Source organism: Dunckerocampus dactyliophorus, chromosome 1 (genome assembly GCF_027744805.1).
Source record: "Dunckerocampus dactyliophorus isolate RoL2022-P2 chromosome 1, RoL_Ddac_1.1, whole genome shotgun sequence".
In the NCBI taxonomy this organism is placed as follows: domain Eukaryota; kingdom Metazoa; phylum Chordata; class Actinopteri; order Syngnathiformes; family Syngnathidae; genus Dunckerocampus; species Dunckerocampus dactyliophorus.
The window spans coordinates 12,786,465-12,809,439 of NC_072819.1; the positions used below are offsets into that span (position 1 = coordinate 12,786,465).

General features: G+C 42.2%; 1 protein-coding gene across 1 annotated transcript; it reads right to left on the bottom strand.

The window, feature by feature from the left end:
* Positions 1–757: 757 nt before the first annotated feature.
* On the bottom strand, positions 758–19,587 carry LOC129178892 (snaclec coagulation factor IX-binding protein subunit A-like). The gene is made up of 6 exons (XM_054771594.1): positions 19,544–19,587; positions 19,054–19,108; positions 16,174–16,308; positions 7,594–7,722; positions 4,897–4,975; positions 758–1,103 (listed from the first exon to the last, which is right to left on the bottom strand). The coding sequence occupies exons 1-6, from the start codon at positions 19,585–19,587 to the stop codon at positions 1,036–1,038; spliced, it is 510 nt and encodes a 169-aa protein (XP_054627569.1). The 3' UTR covers positions 758–1,035.
* Positions 19,588–22,975: the final 3,388 nt, after the last annotated feature.

The following is a 22,975-nucleotide window of genomic DNA, read 5'->3' on the forward strand; positions in this document are numbered from 1 at the left end:
AGGACAACGGGGTCCCACACACAGCAGCTTTAAAAGACCTCAAAAATATCACCTACGGGTTCTGCGCACGGCAGAAATAGAATACCATCAAGGGCAGGACTTTCATTCTCCTTCATACATAGAAAATGTTTGAGGACCGCATTTCTCACTAGCATGGACATTGCCATGACAAGTAAGGAACATTCCCTAAAAACAAGTCAGTGTCAAGTTAAACCACTGTGGGACCTCCAAAGTGGAACACAATGATTTCTCAGTTTGAAAAGAAAAAAAATGGTGAAACCTCAGTTAACGTCAGTAATGTTTTCCAGAAGGTCAGATTCAAACCAAAACGTACGCTAATTGGATACATTTTTCCAATAAGAAATAATGAAAATGTAATTAATCTGTTTCAGACACCCAAAAACGTTAACACAAAAAACTCTTAACATAGAACAGTTATAGTTTTACATGCAGAAAACAATATAAATATTAAATGAACATATAAAGTCACTTTTACCTTTATTGGAGCTCTTTACTGACAAAGACGCTGATGACGAGCAGCGAGGTAGGAGGAGAAGACAAACACCTTCATATTTTTCAATGACTTCTTGAAGTGTTTCTCAGCTTCTTCATCCGGTTTCCATTTTAACAGCATGCTTTACATGCTAATGTTTTGTAATAAACATACGTTACGAACACAATTGGTCTCAAGCAGTGTATTGACGAAACGACAAGGTGTTTGACACATTGTAAAATAACCAAGAAACCAAGACGCAAACTGAGGCAAATTTTTCGTCTACATTTTCAATGTAAATCGAAAAACATGCTAACCGGGGGGGAACGCTAACCGAGGTTCCACTGTAACTTGTTGCAGAGTTAAACTGTTGCCATCATAAAATATTTGTTAACTGTCGAGGCAAAGTCTCAGGCAACATTTGAACATTCTTAGCTGTCATTACAAGTGTAGAAGAAGAAGTAAAGACTGTGAGAAACACAAAGACTAGATGTCTTTGTAACGATGGGAAAGACACTGGTGAGAGGGGTGATCAGTTGAGTCTAGGACACCTCTCTGATACAAACAAACGGGTTCTCATTCAGGAAGTTGTCACCATCCCACAAGCCATCTGTAAAGAAAAAAAAGGGTTTATGATGACAAAGTGTTAAAGTCTTAGAGATGGATTCACTGATTGATGATTACTTACAGTTTGGTACAGAGGAATTTACACAGTGACAGAGTTTTCATGAGATTGCTTCTATACATCACCACAATGGAGGTGTACTGCCTTCCGGTTGGCGGCAGCCCCCGCTATGCTATATAATACAGCACGGAAAGTGTCAGTTTGTTGGCACTTTTAAAAGAGATATTTTCAGTGCACTTCAGTGTGATTGGGTTCATGCACTCCCTTAAGCCTAGGATAGTTTTGGGTGTTTCTACATATTTTTGTGTTTACCTTTATATTCTACCATAAAAACTGTTTCCTTTTTTTGCAGTTCTGTCTCACATGTGTGACTGTATAGTTATTTTTGCGTTTTGACGTACTGTATTAACACATCGGGTTTAAATTCAAACAAATGCCTAAAACGAGAGCAGGGAAAATTGTTTGACATGTAATGAACCCTTCTTAAATACAACATGAATACTTAAAAAACCTAGTAATAAAATAATTATTATTAGGGCTGTAAAAATGACCCGTTAACGGGGGTAACAAATTTATTTAATGAATTACGTTAAATGTTTTAGTGTAATTAACGCATGCGCATTTATTATTTTAATTTTGGCACTCCTGTGATTCCATACTTGACCAGTACTAACACAGTACTAACAGTGCCTCAAACCTAACGCTAACTTAGACAGTAACATGCTGTATCTCTCCATTATTTTTGAATGTAAATACTCCTATGCACTCTATGTTGACGTGTCAGTAATGCTTGATTAAAACGTGCATTCTTTCTCTCAGATAAGCGCAAAAAATAAAAAAATAAATGTTAGTTCCATTCCCAGTGTCACAGTGCCCTCTACTGGACAAACTCTAAACTTACCTGCAAATGCAAACAACAGCCTCCATCTCCTCTCTCAGCCAACGCTCGCCAAGAAGACAGTTTTGTCTGAAGGTATGTTGACGGATTACGACTTGTGCATAACTTACAAATAACGTGTGTGAACGGGTGTCAACGATGGCATAACTTATTGCCCGCGGGTGCGGGACGTATGAATCATACGTTGACATACGCCAAAGTTTTATGCAGGCAAAAAAATTTTGGACGACTTAGACGTATGCCAGCGTGCTTCCGCGTGCTGTTAACATATACAAAACTTACCCATAACTTATTCGACGTACGCCAGCGTATTGGCCAAATTGTTCATACGTTGGCGTAAGCTGGCTAAATCGTCAAGGTGTGACAGGGCCTTAAGAGCCAAGATTTGTTTGTCCCCCCTGATGAAACCCAGATGGCTGAATGGCATTGGGACTGAATAAGGCCAATTAAGACATGCCATAAAAAATATTAAAGGCATTTTAACAGGGTTGGAGAGTGCCTTGGATTTTTGCAGTTTTTTCTGATTTCCTGTCCCTATTCCAAAGAGGACGTCTTCCTTGTGACTTCTACACTTTTTGGAGGTCCTATTCATAAGGCTGGTTTTACTCGACGGATGTTTGCCATTTTCACCATTTGAAGACGAAGGCATTTTTGTCAGCACTTTCGACGCAAGTTGAAAGGGAGCATCTGTGCGGCTGTGTCATCATGCTATGTTGCGCCTTCATAGATCGTGGATATTCAATGAATCTGCTGCAGATCAAAAAGTCTTGAGTTGCTTTTCACCGTAACTGACAGTAAGACAGCTAAAGCAGATTACAGCAGAATGCTTTCCTTGGTGATTGAACATGAACAAAAGTCAATATTCTAGAGAAGTTTGTCTATTATTATTCTAGAATATAATTGTCAAACTCTTTCATTAATATACAGTACATGGAGAGTGTGAACCACTGGTAACATTCATGTACAGGAAATACTCCTATATTATGGAATCAGATACTTTGCACAGAATCAACTTTGGTTAACTTGTATCAAAATAATGGGGAAATCTCATGATCCAAAGCATACCACATCATGTTGCACGCCATGTTTCACACCAGTGACCATGTTTACATACACAAGTTTACTTACTGGTAGAAAAATATTACTGTTTCTATAATTCCGCACATCTATGCACTCCGTAATACGCTCCTGATCAAAATATTAAGCCCTGTTGAAAAATTGCAGCAGTTTACATTCTGTTAGAGCTTAAAGGAGGTTCTAAGTAGAGCTTCAAAATACAAAAAGACACAATTTATTGCAAACAACCCTTACACTGAAAAAGGCTGTGCATCAGCTGATCAAAAGTTTAAGACCACAGCCTTTAAAAGCCAAAATCTTGACAAAAATGTGAATTCAATGTAATTTTCTGTCAGGTATTTACAATGTTGTGATCTCTTGATGGCAAACACAAAAAAGCTTAATCTCTTTGAATGTGGTCGAATTGTTGAGCTGTATAAGCAAGACGTCTTGCAGCGCATCATTGCTGCTAAGGTTGGACACAATAACAGACACTTTGAACTTCTTAAAATATCCTGAGGGTTATGGTGAAAAAAATAAAATGATAGACCCAGTGGCAGTTCTGGCTTGAATGACCCCCTGGGTAGACCAATGCTGTGGTGCCCCCCCACAAAAAAAATTACACATTTACACTAACGCTTTACAAAAACATTTTTTTGTAACTACAGTATATTAAGTTATACCTTTTATGTTTGGCCCCCGTTTCTCCTTTTCTTCTTTCTTAAATTGTGCACCTGATGGCTTTGACTTTTGACTCTATGTTTTGTTGACAAAAATAATGGCACTTAATTGTCATCTCCCACTGTCACTCAACTGGTCACGTGGTGGATATTTGATTTATTTTAACAGAGTTTAACTTTGAATTGTAACACATGGAAACATTTATTCGTTCAATCTGCTTCTTTACCCACGATTGGTAACATCTGCTCGGCAGTGGTGTTCTTATATTTTAGGGTTTAAAAAGTGTAATTTGGAGCTGAAGAAGGGCAGCACCTTTTATAATCTAGTCAGAAGCACTTTCTGATTTGTGTTTTACAGGCGAATCCTGAATCGGGGTTTTAATAAGCAGAAAATTAACTAGATTCAGAATTGGCAACTTGAAAAAGGCATTTACATGTCTCTAAAGGTTTGAGAATATTCACTTTAAACTGAACAATACAGGAAGATATGTGTGCATGTAAACTGGCATTGTCATGTATGGTTGCTGATGCCATTGATGATGTGTTCTGCTATTGACAGAAGCGTCAATAACCATTCACAAAATGCTACAAAACTGATAGGATGCATGCACAATGACCATAAACATACTGTGAAAGCAACTCAAGAGTTGAAATATTATTCAATTATGTTAAGACAATAGATTATGAAGGCCTGAAAAAGCATCAAGTATTAAAAATGATGCTTATATTTACAGTGACGTCCAATTTACAAACACTTTTGAGCCCATGAAAATGGACATACTCTGCTGGTCTAAATGGTAGGTAAAACATATCAAATGAAAGGTGAATGTCTATACAATCAGACCTCAGTTTTCAAATGCCCATGTTTCAATAAAGGTAAAATTGATGTTAAATGTTCAATTAACCCCTTTCAATCATCATTTATATGTATTTAAAAATGTATATGGTTTTCATACGATTCGGTTTTCAAAGAATTTACTAACAAATACCGAGGAAACACTGTACTTCAATTGGATGTTGATTGTTTGTTCAAATCCATTGTGGTGGTTTATAGAGACAACATCAAACAAGCTCTGCCACCGTCAATACAATATACAATACTTCTGGACGAAACTGTAAACCATCTTCTAACATCTCGACACACCACCAGCATCGTTAGACATTCCTACTCCAAAGTTTAGGAAATCAACGTCTGAGCCATCAGTCCAGATATAATCTTCTTTCTGGAAGACAAAGTCACTTTTTAATAAACAAAGATACCGACTGCTTGGATGTGACACAGCATAGTACATACAGTATTGATGATGGTTAAACATGATTAACATCAGACAGTGTCATCATGCAATGTGTGCTGATGTGATTGGTTGTTAAAAATATTACAGTTTATCCCGAAAAAAGCAGACTCATTCACTTCTAACCAATGTTAACGTCTAGATGGAGCTAGAGGCTACGCTGATGACATTCTACACCAGGGCTCTCGAACTAGCGTGCGGCCCGCCCAATCATATTTTGTGGCCCGTGACATGACAGCAAACAATAGTGTAATTGCAGTCTGTGACATCCGGGCAAGTTCAGCATTACCTGGCGAGGCAAGTAAACATCAACACTGAACTAACAGTGGTTTTATCACATGGAGATGGGGTGGGGAGTGTGGGGGGTGGGGGGGGGTCACTAGACAGAAAACTGACAAAATGACAGCATAACATGTAACACGTAAGTAAACACACCTAAGTCAACTACTACTGTGGAGAATAATAAACAACTATGTTAACTCTCAACACATAACTTCAGCAACTTTTTACAAACCACCAAAGTACCACAATGCATGCTGGGAGCCGGCATCACTGGCAATTAGGGGTGTGACAAAACATCTTTATCTCAAACTGTTGCGATATTAAAACATACTATGGATTATCGATACACCATCGCCTTGTATCGTTTGATTATTACTAAATTAACTGCTATAAACCTCGAGCGCCGTCCCATCTCAGTGAGCCGAGTCACCATTTTGCGTGTCATCTAGTAGGAGCTCCTTACCATAATGGAAGAAAGTAGGGCAGAAATCACAGAAGAAGAAGTTAAATAATACGGAGAAAAAAGATATAAACCGCACGTTAAATGGATAGTTTACGCCAGGGATCTCAAACTCGCGGCCCGTGGGCCATTTGCGGCCCACCAAATCATATCTTGCGGCCCACGACTGGACATCAAAGAGTAGTGTAAGTGCAGCCCACAACATCCGGGCAAGCTCGGTGTTACTTCCATACTTACAGGGGCAAGTAAACACCAACGCTGAACTAACAGTGGTGTTATCACATGGATGTATTGTGAATTGTATCGTATCGTGAGGTACCCTGAGATTCCCAGCCGTACTCCCAATACTTGATGCGACCCAGCCTCACCCAGACTCTACCTCCACTGGCCCCCAGTGAAATTCGAGTATGGGACCCCCTGTTTACGCCATTTATTGTCAAAATTGTCGTGCTGCTCAATCTTACCCGGATCATTCTCTGTCTCTTTCCGGTGAATACGTCACTATTGCCATACTGCACTAAATATTTATTTTTGTGATGCTTCTACTTTATAGAGTCGATCTACTTAAGAGACATGAGATCATGTGTTTTCTGATGAGTTTAAAACGTCACCGTTTGTCAGACACCTACACTAAAATCCTGTTTACACTTATGTTAAAACACTGAAACAGTCTCATTCTTTTTGCAGCATTGCTGCTTGTATTCTGGTTAAAATATGCTGTCAAAATTCTATCCATTTTCTAAACCGCTTGTCCCCATTAGGGTCACGGGTAAGCTGGAGTCTATCCCAGCCGAATGCAGCAAAATAAAACTATGAATTTATTAATTTTTTGTGTCACCCTCTCACTGTATCAAGATATTATCGTCATCGTGAGCGATGTATCACAGATCGTATCGTATGATGTACCCTGAGATTCCCAGCCCTACTCCCAATACTTGATGCGGCCCAGCCTCACTCCAGTGGCCCCCAGTGAAATTGAGTTTGAGACCCCTGCTCTACACCAACTTCCTTTAAAGGAACCCTATCCTACATTTGCAACTTCTCAGACTTATGGTATGTTTAAAATGTATAATGAGGTTGGTGTGTTTTTAAGTTATCCCTGGTTTAACGGTGGGGTACAAGAACCTCATGAGATTTTTCTAAGATCTTCTGAATCTCTCTCTCTTGGAAGTCCACGTATGGCAACTTGCCACTTGGCCAGTGGAAACTGGCAACTGCTGCTCAGTATTGTTTGTCGCTGTTTCTTGAAAATAGCAATGGGAAGCGTTCGTATTTGTAGGAGCGCTAAAGATCTACCTCACGGTAACTCTTCCTCTGCTCTCGCCACTTCACGTACGGCTGTTTCATGAACAAAACACACTTCGAACCCCAATTCTCCAATATTCATTCATCTAATTATATCCCATAATCAATTAGTTTTTACTGTTTGCTGCTCAGCATGGAAGTGGTTGAGGGGGACCTGTCATAATGCAGCTCTGAGTGGTGGGGGTCTGGAGCAGATCCTTGACCAATCGCAACACAGTAAGCATGGTTGGGAGAACAGGCTGTGGAATCAGAGCATTTCAGCCAACAGGAGAAGAATGCAGATTTGCCTTCCACACAACCTTGAGATTTATGGAGTATTTTGTACATTTAAAAAAATACTACGGTGCCTTACTGGGGTCCAATCTCATTTTAAAAGCCCCTGAAATGTGCAGGATAGAACCACTTTAAATTGATGAGATGATTTAGTCTGGAGGACACATACAGTACATTTTTTTAACTTCTACTACACACAAGACAACTTTGCTACTGGTAAATGTTTCACCTTAATGGCATTATGGAGTCCAATCCAGGCATGTTCCTCATCCGCCTCCCGCAGCAGTTCAAGAACAACTTCATTTTCCAGGTCACTGTGGATGGAGACCAGATTCCCACCAAGAAATTTGCACGTGTGCTAATGGGGAAAAAAAACAGTGAAAAATGTAAAAAGATCTTATCTACTCAATTGTCACGTCATGGTTTTTTTTGCATCTTTTTCAAGCGTGAGGATTAAGGGTTCTTGGTAGGGATGCTCCGATCAGGGTTTTTTACTGCAGATTCCGATCATTAATTATAAATGTTTAAATTTATTTATGATGATTGCTATTGGCCAGGGGTGCCGTATAAGGGGGGAAAGTCAGGACAATTCTAAGGTCCCCTGAAAGCCAGGGGACCAAAAAAATAGAAAATGAATCACTAATTACTAAAAAAAAAAAAAAGTAATGAAATAACTAATAAAATTAATAATTAATGGGGGTGAGGTTTGCCTTAATTTAGGCAAAAACATATTTTATTTTTTCCAGAGAACATATATCACTCGTGAAACTAACAGAGGATGAGACGCCTTCTTTAAGGAGACTTTGGATGTGAGAGTACATTTGTGGAGCTCTAGCAGGACTTCCAGGTAGCACATGGTGGGCTCCACGTGAGAGATCAGTCGGCGAACTCTGGTCGTCTCATCTGATGAATTTTTTTTTTTTTTTGGGTTATTAGGTTAGCCTTCTGACTGTCACACACATACGGGCAAGTGTTGCTGCATTAGATGCCGCTTGACTAATGATCACACCTTGAGCCTCGAAAACAAAATAAACTCCGTCAAGTGTTTGTTCTTCAAACGCCATATTAAAAAAAAGCTTTTTAACGTACCACCACAGATATATTTCATGACATGTGTTGGTAGGTAAGTGCCACGCGGCAGACATGTTTGTTTTTGTATTGACACACCTGAGCAGTGTGAAGCAAAGTGGGAGGATGGCCCCTGCCACCAGGTTGTGTTGTTCTCAAGATTACTGCAGGACCTGGAGCAGTAGATAATCAGGAGGTCAACTCCCCACACCTGGGCCCAGGTGCAGCCTTGGGAGCTGTAAAGCCTCAGCCTGATCCCACACATAGGAAGATAGGAACAGAGCTGGGGCCCGTTGCACAAAAGTAGGATTCAGACATCCAGGATAAATGACAGAGGTAAGCTCAACCAACCCAAAACGAGAGCGTCAACGCTTAATTGGTTGCACAAAGCCCAAGCCAGGATGAGTAAATACTGATTAATCAAGCCAGGTGAAACCAATCTCGGATCAGTGCGTGTACGTGGCTTCCTTAAATAGACCCCGCCTGTTGATCAGAGAGTGACCAATTCACCATGGCAACGACAGCGGCATACTTTCCCCCGACGGAAGAGGAAATCCTCAGAGGCTTATGAGGAGGCTGTCAGTACGCAATACGTACCTGGGACGCAAACCGTTCAACTGGGTTCTACGCATGTGCAGAACGCGTCTACAGCCGGTCGGCCTATTTTTTGGCAGTCACATGTTAGACGTCTAATCTACGACATCCATTGATCTATTTTACGGCAGCAATCAATCATTTATAAGCCCTCTTTTCTTTGTTCCATAAATAATTAAAACATTTTTCACCACTGAAAAATACACACAAAAGCATTTGCTAGGAAGATATGTTTGGATGGATGGTATTTCTCTGTTTAGAAAAAAAACTCTAGCTGATTCCTCTACATTACACTCTGCTTATGGTTGTTTACCTTTAAATATTGCTGCATTTTATGTGTTTTATTCTATTTATGTACTGTATGTATGAATGTTATAGATAACCGGATATGATGTTTACTTCTGCGCTACGTGCATTGCGTAAGTTTTTACATAGCTCAGTCTTGGTGGATGTCATAAGACGATAGAAAAATCCCGCATGCCTACGAAGTAAGCGACAAGAGTCACTTATAAAATAACCTCCCAATATATTACATATATGAAGTATGGTTATTGACCATTTACGTTCATAAATTAAAAAAACAACTACCACAGCTCGTGATGTCGCAGAAGCGCTGTTCTTTTTGCTAAAGCACGAAGTGACGTAGTCCTTGAGCATGCGCTGCACCGATTGCGTTCCGGGTACGTATTGCGTAGTGACAGAGGCAAAAGAGGAAATAAAAAGGAAAAGCAACACTTCCACAGTCATAAAACCAAGAGAAAAAGCATGGCAAATTGTATTGCAAAGAAGTAGTATACAAATACACACTCACTGCTCTGCCAAAACCATTAAATTAAACATAATTAAAATCTAAATAGTTAATGTCATGTTTGTTGCTTGTTTAACAAAACAAGAACAGCGGTGCACACACACTAATACGTATAGACTCTTTGCTTTATCAGCATGTCACCAGTACTCCTTGTAGCTTCAAGAGTGTGTAAACCTACGGTTTCCCCTCGAGTGCTAAGGCTTGTGGGTAATGAAGTACACATCCACAGCCAACACAATTAAAGGGCACCACACACGGGAGGCGACAAACAACTGCAATTGGCAAAACTCATCGCCAATGCTTAGCAAACCATGCACGGGAGGTGATGAGTAGCTGTGGCCAGCTACACCGGTGAGTGATGCATTCACATCCAGAGTAATTTTTACGAGTCTCCCACGGTTTTGATTGGCTGTCGGATGTGGAGGGAATTTGGGCGTATCAAAGTAGTTCAGAGGAGGCTGTTGATCGTGATCGCCAGTACCGCATCTTACTAATATTGACGATAAACTTACAGAAATTCAAGATTCAAGAGAGTTTTATTGTCATGTGCATGGTAAAACAGCAGTTATACCATGCAATGAAAATCTTATTCTGTTCATTCTCCCAAGGAAAAGAAAGAAAAACACAAGAAAGAATAAGAACATAAGAAACATAAACACATATACATAAATACCAAGAAATTAAGCAACAACAACAGAAGAGACATTAATGCAAGTAAATAATACAAATAAATAAATAAATAAATAAAGTGCTATGAGTGTGTGTTGCGTGTGGCGTGTCTGAGTGCTTCATTGAGAAGCCTGATGGCCTGTGGGTAAAAGCTGTTTGCCAGCCTTGTGGTCCTGGACTTCAAACTCCTGTAGCGTCTGCCTGACGGTAGGAGTGTGAATAATGAGTGTTGTGGATGTGTGCTGTCCTTGATGAGGTTGTGTGTTCTGCGTAGGACTCTAGATGTATAAATGTCTTGCAGTGAGGGGAGGGCTGCCCCAACAATGTTCTGTGAGGTCTTGATCACCCGCTGGAGTGCCTTCCTATCACGTGTTGTACAGTTACCGTACCAAACAGTGATGGAGGCGGTAAGGACACTTTCGATGGTGCATCTGTAGAAGCAACTCAGGATTGTGGTGGACATGCCAAATTTCCTCAGTCTTCTCAGGAAGTACAGTCTCCTTTGGGACTTCTTCAGAATTTGTTGGGTGTTGTGAGACCAGGTGAGGTCCTCGCTGATGTGTGTGCCAAGGAACTTGAAGGTTTCCACCCTCTCCACCTCAGTCTCATCAATAAACAGGGGTCTATGTGGCTCCTTTTCCCTTGTTCTTGGGTCGATGATCATCTCTTTAGTCTTATCTGTATTGAGAAGGAGATTGTTATCACGACACCAAGCTATGAGGTCCGCCACCTCTCTTCTGTATGATGTTTCAACACCACCAGTGATCAGTCCGATGACTGTAGTGTCATCCGCAAATTTAATGATGCTGGTGTTGTTCTGGGAGGCCACGCAATCGTAGGTGAAGAGCGTGTAGAGGAGTGGACTCAGCACACACCCCTGTGGGGTCCCAGTGCTCACAATTCTTGAGCTGGATGTGCGGTTGTGGACTCTGACTGACTGGGGTCTGCCTGTGAGAAAGTTAAACACCCAGTTACAGAGGGAGGGAGACAGGCCAAGTGTGAGGAGCTTATTTGTGAGTTTGTGGGGGCAGACTGTATTAAAAGCAGAGCTATAGTCTATAAATAGCATTCTGACGTATGTGTCCTGGCCCTGTAGGTGAGAAAGGGCTGTGTGGATGGCAGTGTTGACTGCATCATCCGTGGACCGGTTCTGGCGATATGCAAACTGTAGAGGGTCCACAGTTGCCGCCGGGATGCTCTTTTTGATGTGGGTCATGACTATTCTTTCAAAGCACTTCATAACAATAGGAGTGAGTGCTATAGGGCGATAGTCATTCAAGCAGGTCACGTTGCTCTTCTTGGGTACGGGCACTATGGTGGTGGACTTAAAGCAGGTCGGTACAGATGCTTGTGCAAGCGACAGGTTAAATATGTCAGCAAGCACATCAGCTAGCTCTGATGAGCAAACCCGAAGTGCACGTCCTGAGATGTTGTCTGGGCCTGCTGCTTTTCGTGGGTTTGTTTTGTTTAGAACCCTGCGCACATCAGCTGATGTCACCATGAGAGGTGCGTCCTGTGTGCTCCCCAGGTTCAGCCACCCTCTCTGCTCATCAGAAGTTTGGGTGTCAAAGCGGGCATAGAACTCGTTCAGCTCATCTGGAAGTGTGGTTTGGCTGGACGTGGCTACGCTACTCTGCTGTCGATAGTCTGTGATGTGCTGGAGCCCCGCCCACATGCGCCGAGGGTCTGAGGTGGAATAGTAGCCCTCCAGCTTCTGTCTGTACTGTCTTTTGGCCTCCCGTATGGACCTCCTCAGGTCATATCTGGCCTTTTTGTAGTCATCAGCGGTGCCCATGACAAATGCAGTCGAACGAGCACGTAGCTTAGCCCTTACATCACAGTTCATCCACTGTTTTTGGTTAGGGTATTTTCTGTAATACTTGGTGGTGGTAACAGTCTCTATACATGTGCTAATGTAGCCAGTAACAGCAGAAGCATATTCATCCAAATCAACAGTACAATCTTCCCTCCCCGCTGCAGTTTTAAACACATCCCAGTTTGTGCAGCCAAAGCAGTCCTGAAGTACTTGATCAGTTTCTTCATTCCATACTTTAACTGCTGTACTTACAGGGGGAGCTTTTTTGAGAAGTTGTCTGTACGTTGGATAAAGGAATATAGAGATGTGGTCAGCCTTTCCAAAGTGGGGTCTTGGAACAGCCTTCAAAGCACCTTTCATGTTGCAGTAGACTTGGTCCAGGATGTTATTTTCCCTTGTGGGAAAGCTCACATACTGGTAATATTTGGGGAGGACAGTCCTGAGGTTACAGTGGTTGAAATCGCCAGATATAATGAATACAGCGTCTGGGTGTTTGGTCTCGTGTTTATCGATGATGTCATGCAGGAGGCCTAGTGCATTAGCAGTGTTAGCTCGTGGTGGGATGTAAACAGCAGTTAAATACACAGCGCTAAACTCACGAGGTAAATAAAAAGGTCTGCATTTCACCATCAGCAGCTCAATGTCCTGCGAGCAGTGCTTTTCCATCGTCTGTACGTCTGTGCACCACCGTTTGTTTACGTAAACACAGACGCCGCCACCTCTGTGTTTACCAGACGCTAAAGTCCGATCTCCCCGGTAAGCAGCAAATGATTCCAACTGGATCGCCGAGTCCGGTATATCCCCCGTCAGCCAGGTTTCTGTGAAGGTGAGGACACAGCATTCCCTGATCTCACGTTGAGCTGTAATCCTTGCTCGTAGTTCGTCCATCTTGTTTTCAAGAGAGCGGACGTTGGCTAGCAGCAAGCTTGGTAGCGGTGGCCTAGTCGCTCTAGCTTTTAGCCTAGCATGCAGGCCGGCTCGCTTGCCTCGTTTACGCCTCGGATGCTTTGCTCGCCGGGTATTCAGCTCACCGGGGCCGCAGGCTGCTGCGTTCTCCCGGCGCAGAAGAAAGGCAAAGTCTGAGAGGCTAAATGAAAGTTCATGGTGAACCCTGCCGATGTTCAAAAGTGTCTCCCTGTTGTAATGTACTGCGTGAGTGTGTTGAATGTCCAAAATGAACAATAAGATAGCAAAAAATAGAAAAACACGGGAGAGTGTCACAGAGACGTCTGCCACGGAGGGCGCCATCTTTGATCTTTTGTCCGCGTAAAGGAATGTAAACTTACCCGATATGTTCATTCTGAACTCTCTGAGTTGCCATGCTGCTGCTTTGTTCTTTATATCTCTATATTCTTTTTTTGAAATGTCAAATAAGAAATCTGACACGGCAAGTATTACTTGCGAGAGCGTACTGGTTAGCATCCTGTCTGCTCATTGGTCGATCAATGAAACGCGATAGTGATGAAAAATTGAACATTTTTCAACTTCCTGGGATCGCGTTGCAAGCCAGCGTGTGCATGATGACATGCACGAGCACAAACCTTCACACGTACAGATTTCACGTGTCACTTGGCTGGATGGTGACTTGCGATCATCGCCCTATCGCGCAGGTTCCATTGAAAATGACTGGAATAGAGGGGATTTGTTGCCTCCAGTGTGTGGCACCCACAACATCTCCGAAAACGTAGTTGCACTGTGATTATGAATCTGTTTAAATTGCAGATCAAATTGACTGCAGATGTGACTGAAACTGTATAAATGTAACTCCATCAGACTGTATAACTCTTTTATCTTGTATCTGTGTATGTCACGTTCTGTGTGCTGTCTGTTGCAGCACCCTGCTGAGCCACTTGACACACCTGTTAACAATTACTCATGATGCCTTCCTAAGCTGCACTGTGGACTGCATTCTTTGCCAGATTGTTACCTGCTCTTCGTCTGCTACCTGCCCCTCCCAGCATAATAGTTTTCCTTGTGCTTAGATACTTTCTGGTCGCCTTTTCCTCGCTTTGTGTAAGTATCTGTTGTTCCCTGCCAGGCTATCTCCTGCAGTGGTTAGTGCTTTTGTTAGCCAGTACTTCCTGCCTGATTCTCGGCAGCGTTTTGTGTTAGCTTTTTTCCCTCTTCTACCTTTTCAGCAGCTCCCTTGTTTCTCTAGTTTTCTACCTGCTAGTTTCTGTGCCCAGAAGCTTTTTACGTTATATTTTTTCCCCACTAGGTGCAGGTAGTTGTTTGTTGTAGTTTTTATTTTTGTGTTTCCTGCTCTATCTATCTATATCTATCTATCTATAACCCTTTATTCATTCATAGGCTCTTTGCTCTAGTTCCCCCAAACATAAATGTTTCCAGTGACAAGCAAGCACTGGATTCTATCTTGTCAAGGTACAATACTCTAGAACATTAACGTGGCTATACAGTACTTTAGAATAGTCAGTGTACACCTTGTGCAGCAGAAAAGATTGCCTATTCACTGAAAGTAAGTAAACACAGCCATTATTGTCTAAAGAGCAGGCAGCACAAGTGAGTACACCTCACAGTGAGCATGTCCAAATTGTGTCCTTGGGGTGAATATTTAGTGTGACCACCATTGTTATATTGCACTGCCTTAATCCTCTTGGACACAGAATTGTTGTTACAGGAATCCTATTCCACTTCTCCATGATGATGCTCTTCCAACTTCTTTGCTTCCTTTCACTTGATACCCCACAGGTTCTCAATTGGGTTCAGGTGTGGAGGAAACATACGTGTCCATTCCATCACCTTCACCTTCCTCAGCAAAGCACGTGCCATCTTGGAGGTGTGTTTGGGCTGTTTGTCATGTTGTTGCTAGGCGGCCCGGTTTCTGCTTCACAACGTCACAGTACATGCTTCCTCAATGAACCACAGCTCCCCAAGTGCCAGAAGCGCTCGTGCAGCTCTGGACCGAGGTGCTACCACAACTATGCCTGACTTTGCAAGACACCATTATCTTGGTACTCGGTTGCTATTTAGACAATAATGGCTGTGTGTTGACTAATTGTGAGTGGATAGTCAATCTAGACTGTTATAAAAGCTTTAGATTTCTTGTACACATTTGATTTATTTTACTCAAATTATGTAAAGGCAGGATACTTAATAGAAGTGTCAAAATATATTACATTGGTGACAAGCAGAGAGATAGCAGTCGGACCATGTCTATTGCACATGCTCCAGGGATGCTCCAATCAGGGTTTTATGCTGGCGATTCAGATACCGATCATCCATGAGTGAGATCCGCAGCTACTGATACCGGTCACATGAATTAACTGTACATTTTTGTATTTATTTATGGCAGGCACTATTGGCCAGGGTCACCATTAGACAATTCCATGGGCCCCCTGGCCAATAGGTAATGTTCATTAAACAACACACAAATAGTGTTTGGAGGACAAGACAAAATTAGTATAATGACAACAATAGACACTTGAAAAAGTTAGTAGGTACCCAGTGGATGTAATATCCACTTCCCCGTGAGACAAAAACGAGTTCCAAACAAACCGCATTGCTTTTTTCTTTTAAAAACAAAATGTCACTGTGGTAAAAAGTTGGAGTCCGAAGAGAAGCTAGGCATATAATTCTAGCTAGCTAGCTAGCTAGTGCACTGCGGCTGTTGACAGCTAGGCCAAGCATGTAAAGATAGATGCAAGAGAAGTTGAACACCGATAGGTTTGCCAAGGGAGTGATCTAACACACTGGAATCGATTGGCGTAGCCTGTGGCAAGCTATCATTGAGGTTTTACACATGTGTTAATTCTTGCAGCAATAAGGGTGTTGGCAACCCTATGTGACACAGCACACATGCACATTCATGTCATGTCTGTGTTGTCATTCCATACCTCTGCATCTGCAAAAGTCTTTCTCTCCTCGTGGAAGATGTAACAGTGATCATTCAACTGTGTCCATCCCTTAGGACAGTCATTATCTGCAACACAATTGTTAATTTTAGGCAGAAAAAAAACAAAACATACATTAGAAAATATATCATTAAGTCACAGCTACCAACCATGTCTGTAACGATGACACCAAGGACACTGTGAAGAAGAAAAGCACTTTGCTAAAATCAGACTGCTAAACAGCCAATTTAAGGAGCCAATTGGAGCCAAGCCCCCACAAAGCACCTGAGCGCCCATAAGGACAGTACATCGATCTGTGGGGGTCTTTTCTACATGGTTAACATACAGCACATTATTCAATTCTCACAGTTAAAAGTACTAGTACCAGGCCACCAGAGACACCAGAGACACACCATTTTAACAGTCCCTAAGTAGTAGCATGTATCGTAGTTACCCTGCAGTTGTAAAAAACTCTCAGAGAGTCAATTTGTTACATTAAAAAGGACATTGAACACATTGTGTTTCAGGGTTGCGAATGAAACCTCATGACACTCTGCTGTGTTACACTACACACTCTACCTCTTGACATCTCAATGACACGGGTAGGTACGATTATCCAAATATCGTAAGGACAGCTGGCATTGGCTCTGGCCACCTGCATTGTGGCAGAAAATGGATGTATCGATTAAAATGCATAAAAAAGTTTTCGATTTTGAATGTCATTTTTAACAGTGTGATTTATTTTTTTTTCTCTCTCTCTCTCTCTCTCTGGACGCTTTAATATTGTTACAGATGAGGAATGCGACGGCTCTTGTGAATATGGTGAATAACGATTGCAGACGGTAACAACGTCTAATGTTTGGATGTGCTATTAGAAGGTTTTCTGGAAGCCACATTGTACTAACAAGGACCTCTCGGAATTGCTGGATGCGGGTCAGAAGTAAAGACTGGTGGGAGAGAGTTGTGTTAAAGGAATTTCCTGATGCAGAATGGAAAGAGAACTTTCTTTTTTTTTTTGTCCTGTCCAGCCATTAGGGCAGATAGAATTGTTGATTTAAATGCCCTTACGTGCTCAACCGATTTGCTCTGCCAGGGAAAAATGTTAGATACACTTCCCCTGTTATACAGAATTTATTTGACTTTGATGTTTTGTTGTTATTCTGGAGCAAATTTGGAGCGGTCGACTGGAGCAGGAGGGAATAGAGAAGAAGAGAAAAGAAAACAGAGAGGGGAGTTCGGGGATAAGAGGGGGAAAAAAGAAAGTGATAAGGACAACAACAACAAAAACAATTGCGACAACAATAACAAAACAACAGAAACAAACAGGACTACATCAGCTAATGTCTGTGACCGCTATAACGACCATGACGGAAAGGACAAAATAATATCAACAACCACAATGATAATACTGCATTGAAACAGTCATACATATCAGTAGTAATAGTAGTAATGAAATGATTAACTATGATTAACTATGATCAGAATGACTAACTGTAATACACACTGTAAAAACTATAATCATATTGCCGACATCACCATCACTATAATAAAACCAACAACATAATAACACCCTGGTTAATTCAGTGAGTAATGTGGGGAAGTAAGTACTGTATGTACTGTGAGTGTGCATAAGTACGTGTGTACAGGTATTGTATCTCTGTATGTGTGCAAGTCTTCATGTATATAAAGGTGCGCGAATGTGTGAGCATGTATTTGTCACTGAGAATGCATGAAAGGAGAGGAACTGCCTCCAACCACCCAGCAAGCTCCGCCCCACACAGCCAGGCCGAGCTCCCACCGCCAGAAAACCACTGGGCCAACAGGGACAGGCAGCACAAAGACCAACCCCCCGAGCCCTCTCCTGCGGGAAGATGAGCAAGGGGCTGTAGAGAGGCAATCCCAACCAGAAACAGGGCGCTGACAGACCGGAGGACAACCAACCCCAGAGACCGGAGAGATCACACCCTACAAGGGCAGACGGGCACCGGGGGCCACACACCAGCAGGCCCAGAGACGCCCCCGCATCCGGACAGGAGCCCGCCCACAGCGGAAGCGCCAGTACCCCCCCGACACCCACCACTTCCAGTGAACGGAGCCCGGCCCCGGGCCATTCCATGCCCGACCCCCATCCATGATAAGTCGTTACGTGACATCATGGAAGGCATTTCGGCTCTATACACTAATATGGGGGTATTAGATCAGCGGCTGGAGCGAGCGCTGTCTCCTGCCAGCTCTGACGTAGCCACCGTGCCACTTAATGAGATAGCTCGATCAATTACCTCATTGGGAGGCCAGTATCCCCCATTCACCACGTTTTTCTGGGGAATTCACTTCCTGCGAACAATTCCTTCACCATTGTTCCCGAGTTTTTGACCAGCAACCTTGCACTTATGCTTCTGATCAGGCCAAGGTGGCATTTGTCATGAGTCTGCTTACAGACAAGGCTGTCGCATGGGCTATCGCTGTTAGCAAGGCTAAGCCCGCAACACGCACTTCCTACCCAATCTTTTTGTCCGAGATGAGAAAAGATTTTTATCATCCGATTCGAGGAAGGGAGGGAGGGAGCCGTTTACTGGACTTAAAACAGCGAGGGCGTTCTGTGGCTGCCTTCTCCATTGACTTTCGAGTGTTGGCGGCTGAGAGTGGCTATGACGAGGTGACCTTACGGGACATATTTCGTAAGGCTCCTCATGTCAGAGATGACACCACCACATTAGATGGGTTCATCGACCTAGTCATACGTCTGGATAACTGTCAATGAGAGCGAGACCGGGAACACACCGAGGAGGAACGAGACCTCCGGTGGAATCCATATAGCTGGGGGGTCGTCGCCTACCGGCAGCGGAGAACTAACGCTGGCACCAACTACACCTCTGCCTTTACCGTGGATGTCCTTATCACCATATCGCCCACTGCACCATCCGGCCTTCTCGCAGACCTGGATCAATCCAGAGATTGTCAGAGGCAAGGACTAGTAACCAGAGACTTCAGGTTTCCGGTATTATTACTGGGGGGAATAGGAGTGTACACATTTCCGCACTTATTGATTCAGGGTCTGATAATAGCTTTTTGGACTCAGGTTTTGTGACCAAGCATGGGTTTGCTACCACTAAGCTCAATCCCCCTAAAGAGGTCCATGCTCTAGATGGTCGCTTCTTGGCGGTGGTATTACATCAGACTGAACCTTTGACACTCCGGCTCTTGGATAATCATCAGAAATCGATTTGTTTTTTTGTAATCCCTTCACAGTCCACATTCGTAGTATTGGGCTTAGCGTGGTTACGCTTACACAACCCTTCTATAGACTGGAACTCTAAGAGTATTAACAGTTGGGGGGGTTATTGCTATTCTAGCTGCCTTCGCTCCGCGGTACCTGAGAGTCACATTAAAGTTGCTCTTGTTGAGCACATCGACCATCGATCTAAAATACCGGCAGAATATCATGACCTGAAGATGGCATTTAGTAAGGATAGGGCACAGAATATACCACCTACCGGAGTTTGAATGAGATTAGTCAAGAATAGCTATTCCTTACCCCTAATGGACTGCCTTTTCCTTGCTTCATGCAGCTAAGATTTCTACTAAGCTCGATTTGCGCAACGCTTACCACCTGGAGTTGGCATTGTTCAGCTAAAAGCTGAACCATTAACGCTGACACCCCAACTGAAAAGACAGCATTTGACAGACAGTACGAATTGGCTGTGAGAAAATTCATGTAAAAATCACCAATTCTGCAACTTTTCAGAGTGAAAAATGACATATTAAAGGAAAGATTGCATTATTGTTATTATATATTATTATTGTTGTTGTTGTTGTTAAATATTTGTAGGAATAACACATTTTAAAACGCACCTGCATGATTATGTGACTTTGTTCAATTTAAAAAATTGTTTGTCCAGTCATATTTTTTCTTTTTTTTGTACTTTTCTTAACATTAATGTTAAAATCTCACCTTGTCTTGTGGACCCAATCTTGTGCATCTTCTCATATTATGAGTTGGATGTCTCGTGACACCCCTAATATTTACCGAACAAGAATGTTTATCACTTTTGTTTTCGAATCTTTCCAGGTTAAATAGGCTACTTGCGCTGCAGGTGCCCTTGAGGCATGAAAGAGGGTGTGGCATGGGAGTGCAGGAAAGAACACTCCACTGAACAAAATTGTATATTAGAGCGTAAATCTCCGAACTGCACCGCAGCTCTCTTGTTGTTGTGAAAATCAGCAAAATCTGTGGCGTAGCATGCCTGACGTAGTCAATTGGTTTTGTGATATCAGCAAAGATAATTCATTATACAGTGGTGTGAAAAAGTGTTTGCCCCCTTCCTTATTTCTTTTTGCCACACTTAAATGTACAGATCCTCAAACAAAGCTAAATCTGTCAGTGTCAGTGACAACAGAACTGAACACAAAATGCAGCTTTTAAATTAAACCTTTTATTATTAAGGGAGAAAAAAATCCAAACCTACATGGCCCTGTGCGGAAAAGTGATTTGCCCCTTCCCAGGAGTGACCAGCCAACCAAAATTACCCTAAGAGAGCAGCGACGACTCATCCAAAAGGCCACAAAAGACCCCACAACAACATCCAAAGACACCGGGCAAAAACGGCCTGCATGGCAGAGTTCAAAGATGAAAAGCACTGCTGAACGAAAAGAACATTAAGGATCGTCTCAAATTTGCCAGAAAACATCTTGATGATCCCCAAGACCTTTGAGAAAATATTCTGTGGTCTGACGAGACAAAAGTTTAACCTTTTTGGAGGGTGTGTGTCCCATTAAATCTGGTGTAAATGCAACGCCACATTTCAGAAAAAGAACATCTAACCAACAGTAAAATATGCTGGTGGTAGTGTGATGGTCTGGGGCTGTTTTGCCGCTTCAGGACCTGGAAGACTTGAATGGAACCTGCTTGAATGGATTCTGCTGTCTACCAAAAAATCCTGAAGGAGAATGTCCAGCCATCTGTTGGTGACCTCAAGCTGAAACCAACTTGGGTTCTGCAGCAGGACAATGATCCAAAACACAGCAGCAAGTCCACCTCTGAATGGCTGATGAAAAAAAAAATGAAGACTTTGGAGTGGCCTAGTCAAAGTCCTGACCTGAATCCTATTGAGATGCTGTGGCATGACTTTAAAAAGGTGGTTCATGCTGGAAAACCCTTCCATGTGGCTGAATTACAACAATTCCGCAAAGATTATTGGGCCAAAATTCCTCCACAGCGCTGAAAGAGACTCATTGCAAGTTATGTCAAAACGCATGATTGCAGTTGTTGCTGCTAAGGGTGGCCCAACCAGTTATTAGGTTTAGGGGGCAATCACTTTTTCACACAGGGCCATGTGGGTTTTTTTCCTCCCTTAATAATAAAAACGTTCATTTAAAAACTGCATTTTGTAACTAATATTCATATTGTTTGATGATCTGAAACATTTAAGTGCACCAAACATGCAAAAAAATATATAAAATCAGGAAAGGGGCAAACACCTTTTCACACAACAGTAACTTTTTTCTGTCAGCTGATGAGCACAGAAGGTCGGTTGTGCGATGGGAGGAACAGAAGCCACATTAAGATTCTGGCAGCATATTAGGTAGAAGACACCAGCCATCATTTTTACTACCATTTCATCCATCATACTTTTCTAAAGTGAATGTCTTACTTTGTTTGCAAACCCAATATTTTACAGTCCCCTACCAAGCTCAGGTGCCCACTCAGACCATAACATTAGGATACAAATAAAAGAATCACAATTGTAAAAGAATATGTTGACTGAAGTCAGCAGGTGAGATTTTGACTTACAGCTCCTGCCCACAGTCCGCTGGTCCAACAGAGGAGAAAGAACATGCGAAGAGCAAATGCCATCTGTGCACGGATAGACAAAGACTTCATACTTTTCACAATACTTATCAGGCTTCCAAAAATATAGCCACGTGGAGCATCACATGAAACTGAGTTTAGGAGTTTAGTGTTACCTTTGGAGTCGACGTGCTTGATTCTGACGAGAGCAAAGTGTCATCCTTTTATATCCTCGCTTGAAAAAGCCCTGGAATGTAACAGAACCTGGCAGTAGCATGACATGACAGGTTGCCGTACTCAACAACAAAACATTCAAAACACAAACCTTTGGTTCCTCCAGAGAATTAATACATTCATGTGTGACAACGTGGTGGTCTGGCTCAAGTCCTGGTGTTGTTGTCTCCAGGCAAGAATTAAAAAAAATGATGTGGTACTTATACAGGCATGCCATTTATCACTAGAGGAATCTGGGAAACTTTGTAAAGTGCTGGGTAGGTCAGGTATTTTGCAATCCAGAGACTGGTAAAAGTAAAGGAGTTATGATACTCGTCAGTAAACATATACACTTAAAATGTCTTAATCAAATTAAGCACAGCATGGGGAGAATTCTCATGTTAATGTTAACTTTGGCCAATATTTATGCACCAAATTTAGATGATTTATTTTTTCAAGTCATAGTGGAGTTACTATTTTTAGATCACCCCGGGCTGTTGTTAATCTTGAAGGAGAAAGATTATACGCACAATTCTGCTGCACATAAGATCTATAGTGGGATAGATTTTTATTTAATCTCTAAATCAATTGTTCCCTCTGTACTAAATTGCATTGTTGGTAATAATTCCTTCCGATCATGCATGGGTGTGTTTAGGATTAATTCTGGAGTTGAAAAACAAAACTCGATGCAGGTGGCATCGCAATATGTTCCACCTGAAGCAACCAGGCAATCTCGAATGGTTAAGGCAGGAAATAATGGATTATTTTAAAACTAACTGGTTTTCTCTTTCATCACCAGGTGTA